The 19,249-nt window shown below is 40.6% G+C and overlaps 1 protein-coding gene across 1 annotated transcript in view; it reads right to left on the reverse strand.

Moving 5' to 3' along the window:
* rnf180a (ring finger protein 180a) overlaps positions 1-19,249 on the reverse strand; it is a 149,180-nt gene that overhangs the window by 12,427 nt on the left and 117,504 nt on the right. The window contains exon 7 of the mRNA XM_059989329.1: positions 3,876-4,101. Coding sequence (XP_059845312.1) covers positions 3,876-4,101 — 226 coding nt within the window. The remainder of the gene's footprint in view (positions 1-3,875; positions 4,102-19,249) is intronic.

Consider the following 19,249-nt stretch of genomic DNA (forward strand, 5'->3'; position numbering starts at 1 on the left):
CAAATTGACATTGATGTTACCACATTCTAATGACAAGTATACACGAGTGTGATTTAAAACATGATTATTAGGAGTGAATGATAAGGTTAATGGAATAATTGTTGTGAGATGGTGAAAAGCTGTGGGAAGTCAAGGGTTAAGATAACCAGGCAAAAAAGGTCTTTTAAGGAACGCCTTTAAGAGCTTTGCACAGCAGGGGGCTAGAGTCATTTGGCTTACTGGGGCAAGATACGGGACATATTACTTTACTAACTTCAAAATATCATCACTTAATTGCTTATAATCTTTAATAATCAGTATTAAAAATGGTGATTGATCATGCAAACAAGGAATTTGAACTTACACAGGTTACCAAAAGGTCATTATTCATGTTGGTCAATTCTATATAACAAAAATGGCATTTCTCTGTTCAGACTTCAGAATGATATGGTGATAGGGGCCATACTGTTACTCTGTGCACAAGTAAATAGAGTGTGATTGAGGAATAAGTGCAAAGTTTCAGAGTCCAGTTAAACGGCAACAACAATGAGATTTGATGATTTGTTCTATAACCTTGACTGCACTTTTCTGCAGCACCACCTTCCTGATCTTGCAGTGGCCTGTTCCCAAGATCACTTGATACTTGGAAACACCATGGATACTTCCCTTACTACTTGTGTGAAAAGGACTGCCCTGCTCCTTTTCACTTTCTTAACTGATCTTGCATCAGTCTTCACTCTGGAAGATACCAGCAACGTGCCAGAAATTCAAGAGTGTCAGGGGCAGAAATGAGCATAGTCACCCTTATTAAGAAAAGGGTACTTGAGAAGCTGAAAGACGTGAAGGTGAATAAGTCACCTGGACTAGATTGACTACACCCCAGAGTTCTGAAAGAAGTAACTTAACAGGGTTGAAAGATATTAGTAATTATCTTTCAAGAATCTCTAGTTCCAGAGAACACAGAGTTCCAGAGGACTGGAAAATTGCAAATATCACTCCACTCTTTAAGAAGTGAGGGAGACAAAAGACAGGAGATTATAGGCCAGTTAGCCTGATTTCAGTAGGTGTCCATTATTAAGGATGAGGTTTTGGGGTACTTGGAGGCATGTGATAAAATATGCAGAAGTCAGCATGGTTTCCTTAAGGAGAAATCATACCTGACAAATCTGTTGAAATTCTTTGAGAAAATAAAACACAGGATAAACAAAGGAGAATGGATGGATGTAGTGTACTTGGATTTTCAGTAGGCCTTTGACAATGTGCCACACCTGAGGCTGCTAATCCAGATAAGAGCCCATGGTATTACAGGAAAGACACTCACGTGGGTAGAAGATTGGCTGACTGACAAGAGTGGGAATAAAGAGGGCCTTTTCTGATTCTGTTAGTGAATACTGGTGTATTGCAGTGGTTGGTGCTGGGTCCACTTCTTTTCATATTATATATCAATGATTTGGATGATGGATTGATGGCTTTGTGGCCAAGTTTGTGGACAGTACAAAGATAGGTGAGGGACATGTAATCTAAAGAGTCTGCAAAAGGACTTGACAGGTCAGAAGAATAAGCAAAGAACTAGCAGATGGAACATCAAGAACAGCTCTCAAAGCTAGTTTGGTACTTGCATTATGATGGAAATAAACAGTGAAATGATGATAATTTCATAATTTAGAGAAACCCCTCCAATTACTATTTGTCAATCATGGTAAATCTTCAAGTAGAGACATTGTGAATGTTTGTTCTGCAAGGAATTAAAATTCAAACAAAAATGCTGCAATCAAGGAAGAACCTAAGGCAGGTATTCATTCAAAAGTTTAAATGGATTAAATTACCGTTTAGATTAGATTAAGTTTATTTGTCACATGTACATCAAAACATGCAGTGAAATGCTTTGATTGTGTCAAATCCAATCAGTAAGCATTGTGCTGGGCAGAATGGCAAGTATCACCATGTTTCTGGCACCAACATAGCATGTCCCCAACTCACTAACCCCAACCCGAACATCTTTCTAGTATGGGAGGAAAGCAGAGCGCCTGGAGGAAGCCCGAGATGTTCAAACTCTTTGCAGACAGTGGTGGGAATCGAACTCCAATCAGAGATTGCTGGCACTGTCAAGCAATTGCACTCACCTCTATGCTACTGTGCTGCCCTTTTAAGATTAAGAAGATGTTTTTAATCTTATGTAAACCTTCAGAAGTTATTCAGTAACAGAGATAATACTAAAATATTTTTTTCAAACAGAAGAAATCTTCCTCATAGACCACAATGAAACTGAAAATCCTTCACTCTCTCCTCTTCCTACCACAGTCGTGGATTGCAAGGTATACACAAGTAGCTGAAGAGAAGTGAGTATTCTGTATTCTGGTGGGAATAATATTTTATGGTACAAAGCATGTTGGAACAAAACAAATATTCCTGTTCTATTAAACTATCAGACCTGGGGAAGTAGAAATAATAGCAAATAGCTCACAGGAATGTTCTCTAATGAGGTCAGAGGATTGTTGCAGCCCTTGAAGTAATCCATGACAACACAAAAGGACATAAATGGAGAGACAATTGTTCTTTTGGCTTCATATAGGCAGGTTATGAACTACCTGCAGGATGTAAAAGATATGAAAGGAATTATAAGCTTGCTCCTGGGTGGAAAGAAAATAAACCTTTGCAGGAATGCAGAGAAGGGTCATTTGTTCTGTTAACACAACTGAGCACCAGATGAAATATAGATTGATAAATTGGTAAATGTGGCTATTAAAGGCAAGCCTGTTTACAAACTATCTTTAGAAGGATGTGATATTGATTGATTCAATCAAAGGGGTGCTTGCTATGATGCAAAACTGACCAGAGACAAGGTTTTATCTTAGATGCAAGACGTGCTAACTAAATGCCTTGTACATTGGACAAACAAGTGCTCTTCTATGATCTGTAACCTTAGAACTGGATGATACAAGGCGCATTAGCAATTCCCAGAGTATAAAAATCACTGCAGAATTGTGATCATTAAATCAGCTCAGAGGTCTGTATGTGGGTGTCTTCCTTGTCTATGCCCAAGCAAATCAGTGAACAAATAAATTTGTTTTGGCTGATTACTGTGAATGTGGAATGAAGCTGAACTGTCACAACATGTCTATAAACTCTCTTGTTAATTCAACAGCTTTTACTTTGTACAGGGACATGAGATAAGTGGTACTTATTCAACATGAACAGGGTGCTTGGCTTTTGAGATCATGGTATACCCAAATCAGAAATTTCTTCTGTTCCTGCTCCTCTCTTTTCCAGCAATTACTGGGCTTAAACTAATCCAATTTCAGTGAAGGAAGTGGAGTTAAACAACCAGCTGTTGGAGCAAGTTTTATCCGCCTTCCATTGCTACATGTCTAGAAAATGATGTCATTATTATTTTCAGTCTCCTTAAACAAAGGGTAAGTTGATTTAAAAATCTACTCAAATTATTCTTATTTGTGATGGATCAAATCAAGTTGCTTGTCAATTGGTTCTATAAACTCAAAACTAACATGGTAGTTTCAGATTATTCTGATATTTCTGAATTCTTTAAAATATTTGAATTCTTTAACCTTATTTTCATTCTGAATATTCTGGCAAATAGGAACCATAAATACATGTACTCATGCAATATGCTTCCACTGATGGATCAGACCAGAAGATTCTCAACATGAATATCCTTTCAATTTTAGAGATGTAAGAAAGGAAAGATTCTCTTACAGACAGTACAGTGTAAGGCAAAAAACTTCTCAGTGGGCTTCTTCCACTTACTTTGACAGAAAGGCTATAAACCAACATTTAAGCCATTTTCCATGATTTAAATGGTTGTGATATTGGCAGGCAAGTATTTATCAAAATCTGTTTGTTACATTAGACCTATCCATATCTTTATATTTGTGTACCTGTTTGAAAAAAAACTCTTGTGATGATGGTACGGCACAAAGGGCATGGCGTACTCGTAGGGTTGTCTTTTGCAAGACTCCGAAGACAAGGTTCACAAAAGATGTGATGACATGGGTAGCACATGTAAGGACTGAAGAAAATATCCAGACAAACGGCACAGATGTAGCCTTCCTTTTCCCACTTAATTTCATCATCATCTGAAGTGGTCAGATTTGAATTGGAAGCCTGAAAACAAAACATTTTCTTTTAAACTCAGAATCTACATTTTCCCGAGCACATGTAGAAAAGCTTAGCTAAATAACATCCCATCAAAAGTAAAATTAGCAGGCACAGTATAGTAGACTTGCTTTATATGAAGAAGCATTTAGCTAAACCATGATCTGGGCTAAATTATTTTTCTTTGTCAATTGATTGAAAAATCAAAATGGCCACCTCTTGATGACAAGGTCAAACTCCCATAAACCAAGTACTTATTGCAACCATATGCACAACAGAAAATAAGGAGCAAATCCAGAATCAGGCTAGAAAATGCTTTATCTTTGGTATGCCACTTTAATTGACAAGAGGTTATTCCTATCAGATACTGGGAAATTGCCCAATGAAGAAAATGTAAACTTGTTCAGTGAAGAAGGTCCCCTATGCACAAGGCGGATTCTGACTGATCTGCCTTGTGCATAGGAACTCTTTGACACTTACAAACTGTGGCCACTTTATTAGAAACAGGAGTGGAATCAGGTGTGTTTTTCTGCGGCTGTAGCCTATCTACTTCAAGGTGCGATGGGCTGTGTTCAGAGATGCTCTTCTGCACACCACTACTGTAACACTTGGTTGTCTGAGTTACTGTCGTCTTCCTGTCAGCTTAGGTAGTCTGACCAATTGCCTCTGACCTCTCATTAACAAGGTGTTTTCATCCACAGAACTGAAAGTTCAAAGTAAATTTATTACCAAAGTACATGTATGTCACAATACACAACCCTGAGATTAATTTTCTTGCACACAATCACAGTAAATACAAGAAACACAATAGAATCAATGAAAGACTACACCCAACAGGACAGACAACAACCAATATGCCCCCAAAAAATACAAACTGCAAATACAAAGAAATGGGAGGGAAAAAAGAAATAACAATAAATAAATAAATAAATAAATAAGCAATAAATATTGAGAACATGAGATGAAGAGTTGTTGAAAGTGAGTCAACGGGTTGTGGGAACAATTCAGTTATGAAGTTGAGTGTTACCCCTTTGATTCAAGAGCCTGATGGCCGAGGGGTAATAACTGTTCTTGAGCCTGTTACCTTCCTGATGACAGTAGTGAGAAAAGACAGAGGCCTGGATGGTGAGGTCTTTGATGATGGATGAAGTTTTCCTGCAAAAGCGTTCTGTGTAGATACCCTTGAAAGGAACTGCCACTCACTGGATGTGTTTTGTTTATCACACTAGTCTCTGTAAACTCCAGAGACTGTTGTGAAAATCCCAGGAGATTAGCAGTTTCTGAGATACTCAAACCACCCCATCTGGCACCAACAATCATTTCATGGTCAAAGTCACTCAGATCACATTTCTTCTCCATTCTGCTGATTTGGTCTAAGCAACAACTGAACCACTTGACCATTCCTGCATGCTTTTATGCATTGAGTTGCTGCCACATAATTGACTGATTAAATGTTTGTATTAATGAGTAGGCGTACCTAACAACATGGCCACTGAGTGTATAGTGGCTGATTTGTGCAGCACAGAACCATGCCAAAAATAAATTTTCACACATAAAAGGAGGTTGTTGTCACTATGGTGGCCAAAGGTGAACTATCTGACCTAATCTGTTTCACAACTTTTCGGCCTATTGAAATATCTCATCCCAATCATTCTCAAACATCTAGAATTTTTAAATGCAAAGGTTCTAATCTTTACCATTCTTTTAGGGAGCAAGTTCCAAATACCCAGTGAGTGATAGAAAATAACTCTCCAATTCTTCTGCAATTGCTTTACATGTACTGTATGACCTCTGATTATTGACCTACCTGCTATTCTGTCCATGTCCATTATTTTTATACTTTTTAAATTAAATCGTCCCTCAACTTCTTCTGTATCAAAGAAGATCCAGCCTTTTAATGTTTCCTCACAGCTTCAATTCTGTGAGCAACATTCTTATAAATCTCTTCGGTGCCCTCTTGTTTGCTAGCACTTCTTTTAATGCAACGGCAGAGTTATAAACAGTACAGTAGTTGTGACCTATCCTGCAGTTTAATATTTATATAACTTCCTGCTGATATGTCCTAAGTCTCAGCTAATAAAGGGAATTGTACAAACATCTTGCTAAAAGGGAAATGAAAGCTTAAGGCAGACATCAATAGTTTTGGAGGTTGATTTGGTGAAAGGTATGACTGGGAATGTATTCTTCATTCAAGGATTCTAGACCTCCTAGATGTAGTTTCAACTCATTGGGCAAAAGCCATTTCTCTCGCTCCACGTTATCAGAGTAGTAATGAAATCTTGCCTTATAGAACACAGAACAGAATAGCACAGTAAAGCCTCTTCTATCCACAATGTTGAGCTGACCTTTAACATACTCTAAAATCAACTTAATCTTCTCTTCTACATAGCCCTCTGTTTTTCTTTCATCTTGTGCCTATCTAAGAGTCTCTTAAATGTCCCCTATGTATCTGCCTCTACCACCACCCCTGGCAGTGTGTTCCATGCACGCACCAATCTCTGTGAGGAAAAACCTACCCCCTCTACTTTCATCCAATCACCTTAAAATTATGCCTCCTCAATACTAGCCATTTCTGCCCTGGTTGAAAGGCAGGCTGCCCACTCTATTTATGCTTATCATCTTACACACTTCTATCAAGTCAACTGTAATTCTGAACACACAAAATGCTGGAGGAACTCAGCAGGTTAGGCAACATCTATGGAGAGAAATAAAAAGTCAATATTTTAGGTCAAAACTTCACAACAGGATTCTTATCCTTTACTGCAAACAGAATAGCTCCAGCTCACTCAACTGTTCCTCAAAAAATATGCTCTCTAATCACGGCAGCATTCTGGTAAATATTCTTGGCTCCCTCTCTAAAGCTTCCACCTCTTTCTTAAAATGAAGTGACCAGTACTGAACACAATACCAACACACCATACACCTTCTTAACCATCCTCTCAACTTGCATGGCAACTTTGAAGGGTCTCCCTCTCTTCTTCCACACTGCTAAGAATCCTGCTGTATAATTTCACATATTTTCGGATTGAACTCTATCTGCCACTTCTCAGCCCAGCTCTTCATCTTGTCATGTCCTGTTCTAACCTACGACAACTTTCTACAGTATCTGCAACACTACCAATCTTTATTTTATTTCAGGATGAAAAGTGTGCTAAGGTTATAATCATGCTTTAGATAAACTGTTATTCCTAATAATTTGTACGTAGAAGGACAGTAATTGCCACTTTTCAGCCAAGGGAATTAACCTCAAATTTAGCACTAAAGCAGTTTACAGCCTGTCTTTTCTGGTTCAAATTAGTTCAGGCAAAAAGAGTCTTTTTCTAAATGAAATGAGAATGGGTTATCGGAAATCAGTTCCCTGAAGGCACAAACCTCCAGCTAAGAACACTTTTAAGGTCCAATTAACAGAAGGAAGGCTACACAGTGCCACGTAGAAATGTTTTTTCAGTAATTAATAGTTGTAAAATGTGGTAGAGATTTATACACAAAGCAGAGTTGAGTATCATTAGTAACAAGACATATTAAACCCTGAAATGTGTTAATTTATGATCTACATGATTGACTTGAGGTATAGATAGAGCATTCTTATATAATAGTACCTAATGCAATTTTGATCCTGTACACCAAGTGGGCTAATGCAGAAAGCACAGAAAGCATGCAGGGAAGAAATCAAACTTTATGCATTGCCCACAATGCCTTAGGCTTCCCTTGTGAATTCGATTCATGTTGATGAAATTAGTACTCAGTGAGAGCCACATACAGAAAAGCAGGTCTGAACAACTAGTACAATCATTGCACTGGAGCTATTTAAAGGGATCAATTACTTGCAGTTGCCAGGGGAGTCAGTTGGAGCTGAGCTCACTGTCAAATACTGTTACTAGAATTCTTGGAGGAACATCTGTTGAATCTTTAGGTGAAATTTGCTTTTTCAAAGATATTGGAATAGTTTACTGGAGTAGGTATTCCACACTTAAACATTCTGAGGATAAAGGCTTCTAAGACTTTTAATTTTAAGGTAGTGGAGACAGAGATTTGCCAATCTGTAATTTATCATCATTGGGGCCCCTTACAATAAAAAACCCGAGAGTCACTGTTGATCAGGAGGTCATTTGGATCTCCTCACCATTAATTCGGGAAGGGCAATAAATGCCACTCTTGTTAGCAATGCCCAGTTCCCAAAATAATAAAGGAAAGTTGTAACTTATCATCCCCTAAAGTAAATCAGGATTAGCAACAAATTCTGATTAAGCCATAACATCAAATGATATCATACCAATGAATAACACGATATTGGTCTTCCATAAAAGGCGCATATCGTAACCCCTCTTTAATGATCAAACCAATGCTAGTTTTTGTGCAAAGTATGAAAGTTAGAATTAAGGAAACTAATATGTCAAATATTTTGTATCTTTAATCAAGAGAAACAATCCTGGTGTCTTGTCTTCATTTTGTCTTCCATGAGCCTTTGCATGTCTTATTAACCACTGCAGTCCTTCCATCGTATTGCCATCAGCCGGTGGTGGTTATTCCCAAGAATGACGAGGTAGCTTTAAAAGTGAAATGGACAGCTTGGCTTCACTATGAATGGTAGCAGTCTGTCCTGATTACCAACAGGCAAATGTGAGTTTAGTATTGGAAAGGCAATGCAGGGAGCATGAACACTGTCGATATGAGAAAGGGTGGCCAGTTCATTCTCCACAGAATCTATCACCACCACTTGGGGGCAGGGTATCTGGTAACGTGACTGCTGGAATGCAATGGTACCTTCAAAACATCAGCAAAGAGCAGAAGTCCAAGCATTCTGTGTAACCCTCATGCATTTCCCTTTGTTATGATGAGTGGCATCAACCGTAAATCATTGTCAGGTTTGTAAGTGTTGATAGTAACTGGCCATCATTTAGATGGTGAAAGATCAATTACGCAGAGTACAGGAAAGGTATGTTCCTATTGTAAGGAATGATTGGGATGAAGAGAGAAGAGAACCTTGAATGTCCAGAGAGATAATGAATCCAGTTAAGAAGGAAAGGAAAAGTATATAAAGCTTTGGACGTTAGGATCAAACTAAACACATGAGTATAAAGAAGACGGAAAACAACTAAAGAAGGAAATTAGGAAAGCCAGAAGGGACCATGAAAAGTCCTTGGCAAATAGGATTAAGGTGAATTCCAAAGCATTCTATACATACATCAAGAGTAAGAGGATAACTGGGGAGAGGGTGAGAACACTCAAGGATAAAGGGGGTGCAGAAAATGTGAGTGAGGTACTTAATGAGCACTTTGCTTCAGTATTTACCAAAGAAAAGGATACGGAGGACCAGGAGATTAGTGCTGAGTGTATAAATATTATAGGGTGTTTAGAGGACAAGGAGGAGGAAGTGTTGGGTCACCTAATGAGTATTAAGGTGGCTATATCCCCAGGTTATTGAAAGTGGCAAGAGACGAGATTACTGGGCCCTTGACCTGTATCTTTGTGTCTTCTCTAAGCAAGGTCCTGGAGGACTGGTGAGTGGCTAACAGTGGTAGAGGCAAATATATTAGAGGCTTTTAAGAGACATCTGGATAGGCACATGGATGTAAGCAAGTGAGAGGGATATGGACATGATGTAGGTAGGAAGGATCAGGGTTTGGGTGATTGTAATTTGCTTTTCAATTGGTTCAGTACAACATTGTGGGCCGAAACGCCTGATCCTGTACTGTACTTTTCTATGTTATGTGTTCTAAAAGGATTTCAGTCATTGTGCACTACCTGGACTAGTTGGGTGCCACAATGCTTGGAATCCACCATTCCTTAATGCAACTCAGACAGGATTCCAAGTAAACGAAACAATGCCATAGTCTCATCAGCCTTCACTTTCCTACCATGAACAGAGCTGTTGCTCTGAGGAGCTAGTTCATGGAGTACCTTTTCCCTTGGCTTGCCTTACTCATCGACTTACAATTACTGATCTCATCTCTGAAGTTCTGCCGGCAAGGTGGCAGCATCCAACCTTCTGAGGTAGAAGTTGCATTGACATTGTGCATTTTCCCTCCGTTTAATAGGATAGCTCTGCTTCCAGGATCCAACCTTCTGAGGTAGAAGTTGCATTGACAGTTTGCATTCTTCCTCCATTGAATAGTATAGCTCTGCTTCCAGGGCATGGTCAACTCTTTGATATGGAACATAAAGGAGCACAACACAGTAACAGGATATATTTTGTATATTAACAGATATATAAAATATTCCACATGTATCTGAAATCTTTTACTCAGCCAGCCTCCAGGGGTTTCTTAAGTTTTGTGGGTTCTGAGGTGACAGATGAGGCCAACTTCGAGACCACGGACTCTTCCATGGATGGGACAGGAGGTGTTAATGTTATGGATAGGCGAGAAGAATGGGAGATGGTGTGCACCTTTCACCACTTCTACTCAGTTCTGTGCATTACAAAACCAACTTGTGATTTCTGGTGCTACGCCAGCTGCTCCTTTCCCACACTGATTGTTGAATAACAAGAGATTCTCACAAATCGTGAGCACTTTTTCATTCTTTAAGAGGCTTTGAGAATATTCTAGACGCACGTGACCTGCTGACAATCTCTTGCCACTACAAGTCCTTGACCTGCCAATCAGACCTGACAGAGTGTAATCAGGATCTTAACGCCAGGGAAAGTGACTTGGCAAGAGGATTGCAGGTGATTTTTTTTTCATCTTACCAATGATTCGGTGGAGTCAATATTGGTGGTATTTCTAGATGTAGTCCAAAGGCAGGGATCATTGCACTATGGTCTTCGCACCAGCCTTGAATTGAACTTCAAACACTCTTTTACTAAAGGCTGTGATGGTGAATTGGAAGCAGTGGGGGATTTCAACAGGTTATTTGCTCTTGTCATGACATGGCTGCTGAGGTATGGAAAGTAGTACATAAAGTTTTGTCATGGATCTTTATTGTCAGGAGGTGCTCTTTGGGGCAGGGGTGGGGTTATGGTGATTAGTGACCTTTGTTTTTATTCTTTTGTTGAAAATTTCGTTTTCTCATAAGGTACAGGAACAAATCAACAATAACTTGCAGACAAAAGCAAGGTGATATACAAACTGCAACCCAATAACTGAGGAAGCAATGACCTTCCATCACAGTGGAAGTGTCATAGGCTGAATAGTTTCACTCCAGAGTGAAGAAATTTGGAGGTGATCTAAAGTGAAAAATGTACAAACAGATGATGAGAGAAGAGGGCATGCATGAAAATCATGTACCAATAGCACTGGAACCCCATGCAATATCACTTTGGTACATTTTTCATACAAAATGGATTTCTGGACCAACTAGTGAGTTGATTTTTATTAGCGGATCACCACCAGTTAGTTCCAGATCTCTAGGTTGCTAACTTATAATTAATGTTTATCAATCATACCATTTCATGTGTTAAAATACTTGAACTCATTCTATCTGCAAATTTGTAAATGGCCTTTACCTATTCAGCAAAGAATAAACTTAAAAAAAAAATCAATTGGTACATTTATCACCAATACTGCACGTACTAGTTTCAACTCATAATCACATATTAGTCAAAGTTCAAGCGCCTTCAAGGGAAAACAAATACACTTGTACACTCTGTATGGATGGAGTTTTCTGCTGCATTTAATGCACATTACATTGCAGCTTCATGCTGGCAGAAGAAGTGAAGTGAAAACATATTTTGCTAGTGACTTCCTACATAAATATGATAAAATTATACACTGGAGCCTTGAAAGTGGAATTTTGTTCTTCAATTTTATCTTCAGTATTTGTTTAGATCAATGATTACACATGTTAAACTTGAATCATGTAGAAATACATTCCAATATAAAAGTGTTCTCCACAAAGTTTTACCAAGATTAAGCAATTATGTTGACATTTCTTGTCCAAATCTGGTAAAGGACTTTTGTTTACACCAACCTGGGGGTTCCCAATATAGAAACCTTCCAATGAGATATCATTAACACTGTGAGATGTCTATACTGTTATGTTTCTGCTCCCATAGATAAAATTGCATTGTGCTATTCTAGGAATTCATCACAGTACGGATGTTATTTTCACACGCACGCATCAGCTCAGGACTACCAAGCTGTTTTATATATATATTTACTTTTCCCTGAACTATCATATTCCAAACAAGTTTTTTAATTAGTAAGTAAAAATAATCTTAATTGGGGTTTATAACATTAACCCAAGGTGGGGATTAGTCTTCAAAAAAAGTGCCTAGTATTCCTGTGCAAACTTTAATTTTCTAAGAAAATTATCTTATTACCACATGAACGCTCAATAGCATTCTTTTTCTGTTGTAACAATAGTGATGCAGGTTAAAACAGCAAATAAAGAAACACTGAAGAAAATCCTTAAATATTTGAGCCTAAAAACTGAAGGCTTGGATTTATCTACACAGTTTATTTGGGTGAGAGTGTGCTGGCAACTATCTCTTGGTGAAATTGTGCCCATCAGGAAATTGCATGGATATATCTGGGTGTAATTCATCTTAGTGCAACTGATATTTTCTTGGTTTTACTTGCATATCTAATGACACCACAGATCATTTACCGCATATTCCTTCTACTGCTGGCATAAACAGGGTGTGACCAATGTTCTTCATTGAAAGCGAACAAGAAAAAACTTAGAAATGCATTGTATTGAGATTGCTAAGTGTCTAAAAGTCTCTGCTCTGACTGATAACTTGCACACAGCATTTGTCGGCCTCTGTTTTTAAAGCTCAGGACATTTGAAACCATGTTACTTGCTATTCATATTAGAGCCACAGGCTGTAGTCTCTACTTCATTGATAAGCCCACAGCTCACAATGGGATTGGGTTATTTGCAACAGTGGGTTGATCAGGGAAGATGATTGATGGCATGCTCATGCAAAGGAAGTCATGGTGCTCCCTCGTCTCCCATGTCTGCCCTCATCTTCCAGACAGCTTTTTAGTGATCTGTAGAGCAAAGGCAAGCCACCTGGGAGCTCAGTATTCATATTCATACAAGAACTGCGCAGGTCCCATTTTACTGCATGATTCTGTATGCAGAATGCAATGGTAACATTCTAACCATTTTCAATTTCACGAATTGTTTTTCAGGAAATTGATTTAGAGTCATACAGCTAAGAAACAGATCCAGTGACCCATCATGTTATTGCTGACTTTCATATATTGATGTCATTAACCAGCATTTGCTCTATAGTCTACTATGCCTTGGCAGTGCACCTCATCATCCTGCTGTACCTTATATGTTCTGGGGTGCCACTGGGCACTCTAGGAGCAACTACATGTAAATAGCATCTTCCCTTCAGCAGTCCCAACCTCCAATAAACCGAGATTAGATTCACTTCTTTACCTTCTCTCCTTGGGGATAGTCCCCTCTTCCCAGACATGAATATGTTCTCCACCCATCATCAGGCCCACCATTCTTAGTAATATCTCCCCCATCCACTTCGTCATTCACCTGCCTAGCTTTCTAATTCCCTGATTTCCTCCAGTTTGTTCCAGCTCAAGTCCCAAATCTCTGCATTATGCTGATGCCCTGAATCCACAGCTTGACTTCCCTTTGTGTGCACAGCACTGCCGAGGGAGGATGTCTTATAGAAGGTTCTCCAAATGAGGTCAAACTCATAAAACATAGCAATAAAACAATGACAAATTATGTGATTATACTACAGACCTCACAACAAGCAGCCAGAGGCTGCGGGACACATTTTTTACCTGTGTTCATGAAAAAGAAAGACATTGTACTTGGAGATTTCATTTGGGAAGATGAAATTCTGGAGCACATTTAGATTAAAATGGTGGAGCAGTTTGATATATAGTAGGTATTGTTATGAAACCCCGTAACTGGGTCACTTACCAGCAAAGATAGAGAGGTTCATTGAAGTCTGATGGTACTATTTTTAACAGTATTTATTGATAAGGGGGCACAAAAATAAGATCAATGCAAACATACAGATAATATACATCGTCAATACTAACTCTAAAAGCACGGGTATAATAATAATCAATAAGAAATAGCTCTATCGTTGTCTAGGGGATAATGTATTGTCCGATGGAAATATAAAAGTCACTGTTAGTTCGTTCAAGCGGTAGCGTTTTTGGGTTTTAGAGAGAGACGGGTTAAACTTGCCCAGGTCTTTTATGATGCCAATCCTTTGAGTCGGGGAGTTGGTTTCCCCGTCGTTAGCTAAAAGCTGTTTTCTGTGGTACCAGCCACCAGTCCCAGGCAAATGGAACCGAACGCACGTGGCCTCCTTCCAATGGCTTCCGCTATTACAGGATCGCTAGCGTTTCTTCTGGTGCGTCTGAGGGGCTGTTCCCACAGACCCTCTTTTATCCTGACTCACAGGGTCTCAGATGTCAATCAGGTTGGGGGTGATGCAATCCCTCCCTCAACCAGCCCACTTTGCCAGAGGGCTTCCACGTAGCCCAGTATAGCAATCCACAAGTTTGCCTTCCAGAGACAATGGCCGTGTCCCGTAGCATTCTATCACTGGGGAACGAGACATTCTGCACGTCTCTCTCTCATTTCCTGGGTCTGCTGACCCAAATCAATAGTGATCTTGTGTTTCTCACAAAGGAGGGGGCTGCAGGCCTAACAGTATAAAGGTGAATAAGTAATGAGGGCTCGGTGAGAATTGTCACAATCTGCCATTGGTAGGTTGGGCTCTGAACAGTGCTAGAAAAGGTGGCTTTATGTGACAGCTTCTGCATCTATTCAGTTGAAATCATTCCTATGGTCATGCTGTATAGTTGTTTCCTTTATTGTGAAATGACCTATCTCATTGCAGTGTTTGGTAACTAAGGCAATTTATTTGCTTATTATATATATTTATTTTTCTCACCCCTTATGGGCGGTGCATATGTGTACTTTCCCCTCAACTTTGGGTCCTCTATCAGAGGCCTGGGAGGGTTTCGCGCAGTGCTGTTGCTGTTCCTAGTAGGTGCTCTTCTGGAGAAGATCTCAGACATTGTTGTCAGGATTTACGTACACAACGCTGGAAGAACTCAGCAGGTCAGGCAGCATCCGTGAGAAAAGAGTTCGGCCCGAAATGTTGGCTACTCTTTTCTCACGGATCCTGCCTGACCTGTTGAGTTCTTCCAGCATTGTGCATGTATTCTTTGATCCACAGCATCTGCAGTTGTATTTTTGTGGAGCCTCTTTCCTAGTCCAAGTGTCCTATCACCTCAGGGATTACTCTGGCTTTAACCTTCCACAGCCTTTCTATTTGCTCTTTCAAGCCCTAGTAATTCTCCAGCTTCTCATATTCTTTCTTGCTGATGTTACTGTTATTTGGGATTGCCACATCTATTGCTATTGCTTTCTTCTGTTCCTTGTCCAATATTACTATGTCTGGTTGGTTGGCCAGTACCTGAGTGCCAGTCTGTATTTGGAAGTCCTACAAGATCGTAGCTCTGTCATTCTCCACTATCTTCTTGGGTGTTACATTTCGACTTGAGAGTGTCTAATCTGCTCAGTGCAGATCTCCCTGTACACAATTCCTGCATTATGCTACTCTGTATATACTGTTCCTGTCTGCATCTTGCACCCTGCAACTATGTGCTGGATGGTTTCAGCGGATTCTTTTCACGTCTGCATCTTGAGTCTTGTCTGGTGTGATAGACCCCTGCTTCTATTTCTCTCACGCTCAGCGTCCGTTCTTGTGCAGCCATGGGTAGCGCCTCTGTGCTGTCCCTCAGCCCTGCCATTTCCAGTCATTGGTAGGACTTTCTAATGTCAACCACCTCAGATGCATGCAGTGGCTTGGCTTGCCATGGCCTCTGGTCCACTGGCTCTGCTTCACCCACTTCCATTTGTATGCCCCTGCCTGCCGTCTTTGAGGTATTCTCTAGCAGGTCATCCTTCAGGATCATCTTCCTGATATACTCATGGATGTTCTGCATTTCTTCCAGTGCTGTGATTTCTATTTATATATTCTCTCTATATTCATAGGTTAACTTGTATAGTGATAAATATTTAATAATTTATATTCATATATTCACTTTGTATTCAAAAGTTAATTCAAATAGAAGAAGTCAGGGACATAACATCCACTTTTTCTACAATGCAGTGGTTGATTTATTAATTTCTTCTGTGACTTATAATGGGATACAGAAAATTTTATTTCTTTTAATCTGTTACAAGTCTAAACAGCAAGCTTTCTGTGGGAAGTATTTCCCTTTCCTTTAACACCTTTTCACTCCCTAGAAAGCACATGAATATATCTTCCATGTCACATCTCTCACATGCTTTAAGGATTAATTTTCACTTAATTAGTGAATGGCTAACTTAACGTTTCTTTCACACTTCTCTATTTTCAGTGCAGTTCTGTTTACCCCTTGTTTACTTGCATTTCCCTAATGACTTGGTTTGCAAGTTTTTACTTTATAACTTCTTCATTCTTTCTTAAAAAGACATATTTTTGGTTCATTACAGTGTTGACCATCAATATAAAGGTCCATTGAACTTTATGTTATTGTCTGATGCGTGATATTAAATTTGAATATTTTTGTGTCTAGGCTTTAGATAGGAAAGCATATGGAGTTAGTGCAGGGAAGTACTGCTGCGATAATCCATAATCTCACTGAATGGCAGAACAGGCAAACTCCTGCTTCAGTTTTTTATATGTAATGCCCTGGGAAAGGTTTCACTGCTAATGTAATGGTTCTTCTGTAGCAGCAGTGTTTGGGTTATGGCTAGAGATAACGGGGGCTTCGGAATGTGCACCGTCCAATAAAGGGAGTGTTCTTTTCTTGTTGTGTGCCTGGGAACAAGGTGATCCGGGTGTGTTGCTTAGCAAGAAATGAAGAGAGAAGACACCAGAAAGGAGAGGTCATAGACAGCAGGATAGTGTGGACTTGGAGTGGGGCCTGAAGTCGACAAAGCCCAGGGAAATCGATGGAGGACCAACGGAAGGGAAACGGTGAGCTCCAACTTGTGCACATTAAGCTGCTTCATTAAAATGGGCCCTTTTCTTTTTGTTTTTCTTTACTAACCCTTTCGTCAAATTGAGAATTATAAAGCTAAATCGCTTAATTGCATATGGTGTACTGTCTGTTGTTTCATGGTACTGATTTGTAACAGGGGAACAGATCACACAGCATCCACACAAACAAGAGGTTTTGCACCTCAGATTTCACATGTTTGGTGGGGCCAGAGATTCCCTAGACGAACGCTGTGGGAGCTCGGCCGGGATTGATTGCGTTGGATGCTGTGTGTTCGCCCTGGGCATTGAACCAGTGAGTTGTGTGTTTAAGTCTGTGCTAGTATGGATGCCTCCAGGGTTGAGCGGTGGTGTTCATCCACAGGGTTACCGGGAAAGAATGTGTGCGTGTTGAATGGAGTGCAATATTCATACTCCGGATGAAATGCTAATTCGACTTTTAAGTATTGTTAAAGCTGTCAGCAAAGTTACGATTACGACGGAGGTTTGTTAAAAGGGCGGGCACAAACCTAGTTTTAGTTCACACTAGCGCTGATGTAACGGCAGTGGAACTGCCTGGTAGTATTGGGGTCCCAGTTAAGGAGGAGCTGTGGGCTGTCCATACTCTCTGGGAGGAGGAGAGCATAGTGGAGTAGGCCAAATCGCAAGTCGATTCTCTCGTAGCTGGGGGTGGAGACTTCAAAGATAGGGTTCTCTCGTTTCTGAGGAGTCAGGGGAAGGAATGGTCAGATTTGGAATGTCTAATTAATCCTTGTTCCCCAGGTAAGAGTGAGAATTTTGAGTTACCTCTCTGGCAAATAAATGGCCCAGTGTGCAGGCAGAGAGTCCTAGTTATCGAAAGCTAAGAACATCTTTCTCTGGAATAAAGCCCACTCACGAGGAGGAAGAGGAGTATGAGACCTCTCAGTTATTAGATGATTGGCTGTGCTCTGATGATGTAAAGAGACAGAGATTGGTTGAGAGTTTGAAGGGGTGGGCTGTTGACATTTTGAGAGCCGTAAAGTCCCAGTACCCCGCTTGCCACTGCTACTACTTACATAAAGGAACTGGAAAATGCATTTGGCACAACATGAAGCCCAACAGAGCTCATGTTGGGGTTTCAGAACGTGTGTCAGGAGAAGGGAGAGAAGCTTTCTGTCTACATTTTTCGGCTAGAGAGCAGCTAAATTGCTTGTGGCACAGAGGGAAGCCATTCAGGTAGCTGAGGTGTATCAGTTAACAATGGACCAAATAGCAAAGGTTGCCCAGTCCCAGGACCTGATCGTTTGGGGTCTCTGAATGAATCATAAGCCACATCCCCTCCCTCGTTTGTTGAGCTGATCAGAGAAGGTTTTAGATTCGAAGCAAGAAGGCTGCAAGTGGAACGTCTAAAAGGATTTTCGGAGAGAAGATTTACTGCTCAGGGTAAAGAGAGGCAAGACTGCACAGGCTCGTGACGTCAACCAGTAGAGAGTGGGAAGAGTTTAAAAAGAAGACTGCCATATACAGCGGGCAGAGGCGTAAGAGGGTAGCAGAGTGATAGGGCTTTGGCTCAAATGGGGCTTAGGCAGAGAACTAATTTGCAGAGATTCACGGATAGCAGCCTTCGACTTCCCCAGCGGACTCTTCCCTTTCTCCCATGGTCCTCCATGGTCCGCTAACATCCATTGCTCTGACGTGGCAGGTGAGCTCAGACCCGTGCCATGCTCGTCCTGCGCCATGTGGGAACTCAGGGAGGATGACAGTGTCCCTGAAGATTACATGTACAGGAAGTGCGTCCAGCGGCAGCTCCTGATAGACCACATGACGGCACTGGAGCTGCGCATGGACCCACTTTAGAGCATCCGAGATGCTGAGAATGTTGTGGATAGCACATTTAGTGAGTCGGTCACACCGCAGTTTATGGGTCTAAGGAAAGATAAGGAATGGGTGACCAACAGGAAGATAGTACAGGAGTCTCCTGTGGTCATCTCCCTCCAAAACAGACATACCACTTTGGAGTCTGTTGGGGTAGATGGCTCATCAGGTGAAGGCAGCAGTAGACAGGATCATGGCACTATGGGTGGCTCTGCTGTGCAAGAGGGCAAGAAAGAGTGGCGGAGCTGTTGTGGTAGGGGATTCCATGGTAAGGGGTATAGAGAGGAGCTTCTGTGGCCGCAAATGGGACTCCCATATAGTGTGTTGCCTCCCGGGTGCAAGGGTCAGAGATGTCTCAGAGGCAGCAGGGGATTCTGAAAGGGGAGGGTGAGC

The sequence above is a fragment of the Hypanus sabinus genome, chromosome 14 (assembly GCF_030144855.1).
Source record: "Hypanus sabinus isolate sHypSab1 chromosome 14, sHypSab1.hap1, whole genome shotgun sequence".
Taxonomy (NCBI): Eukaryota; Metazoa; Chordata; class Chondrichthyes; order Myliobatiformes; family Dasyatidae; genus Hypanus; species Hypanus sabinus.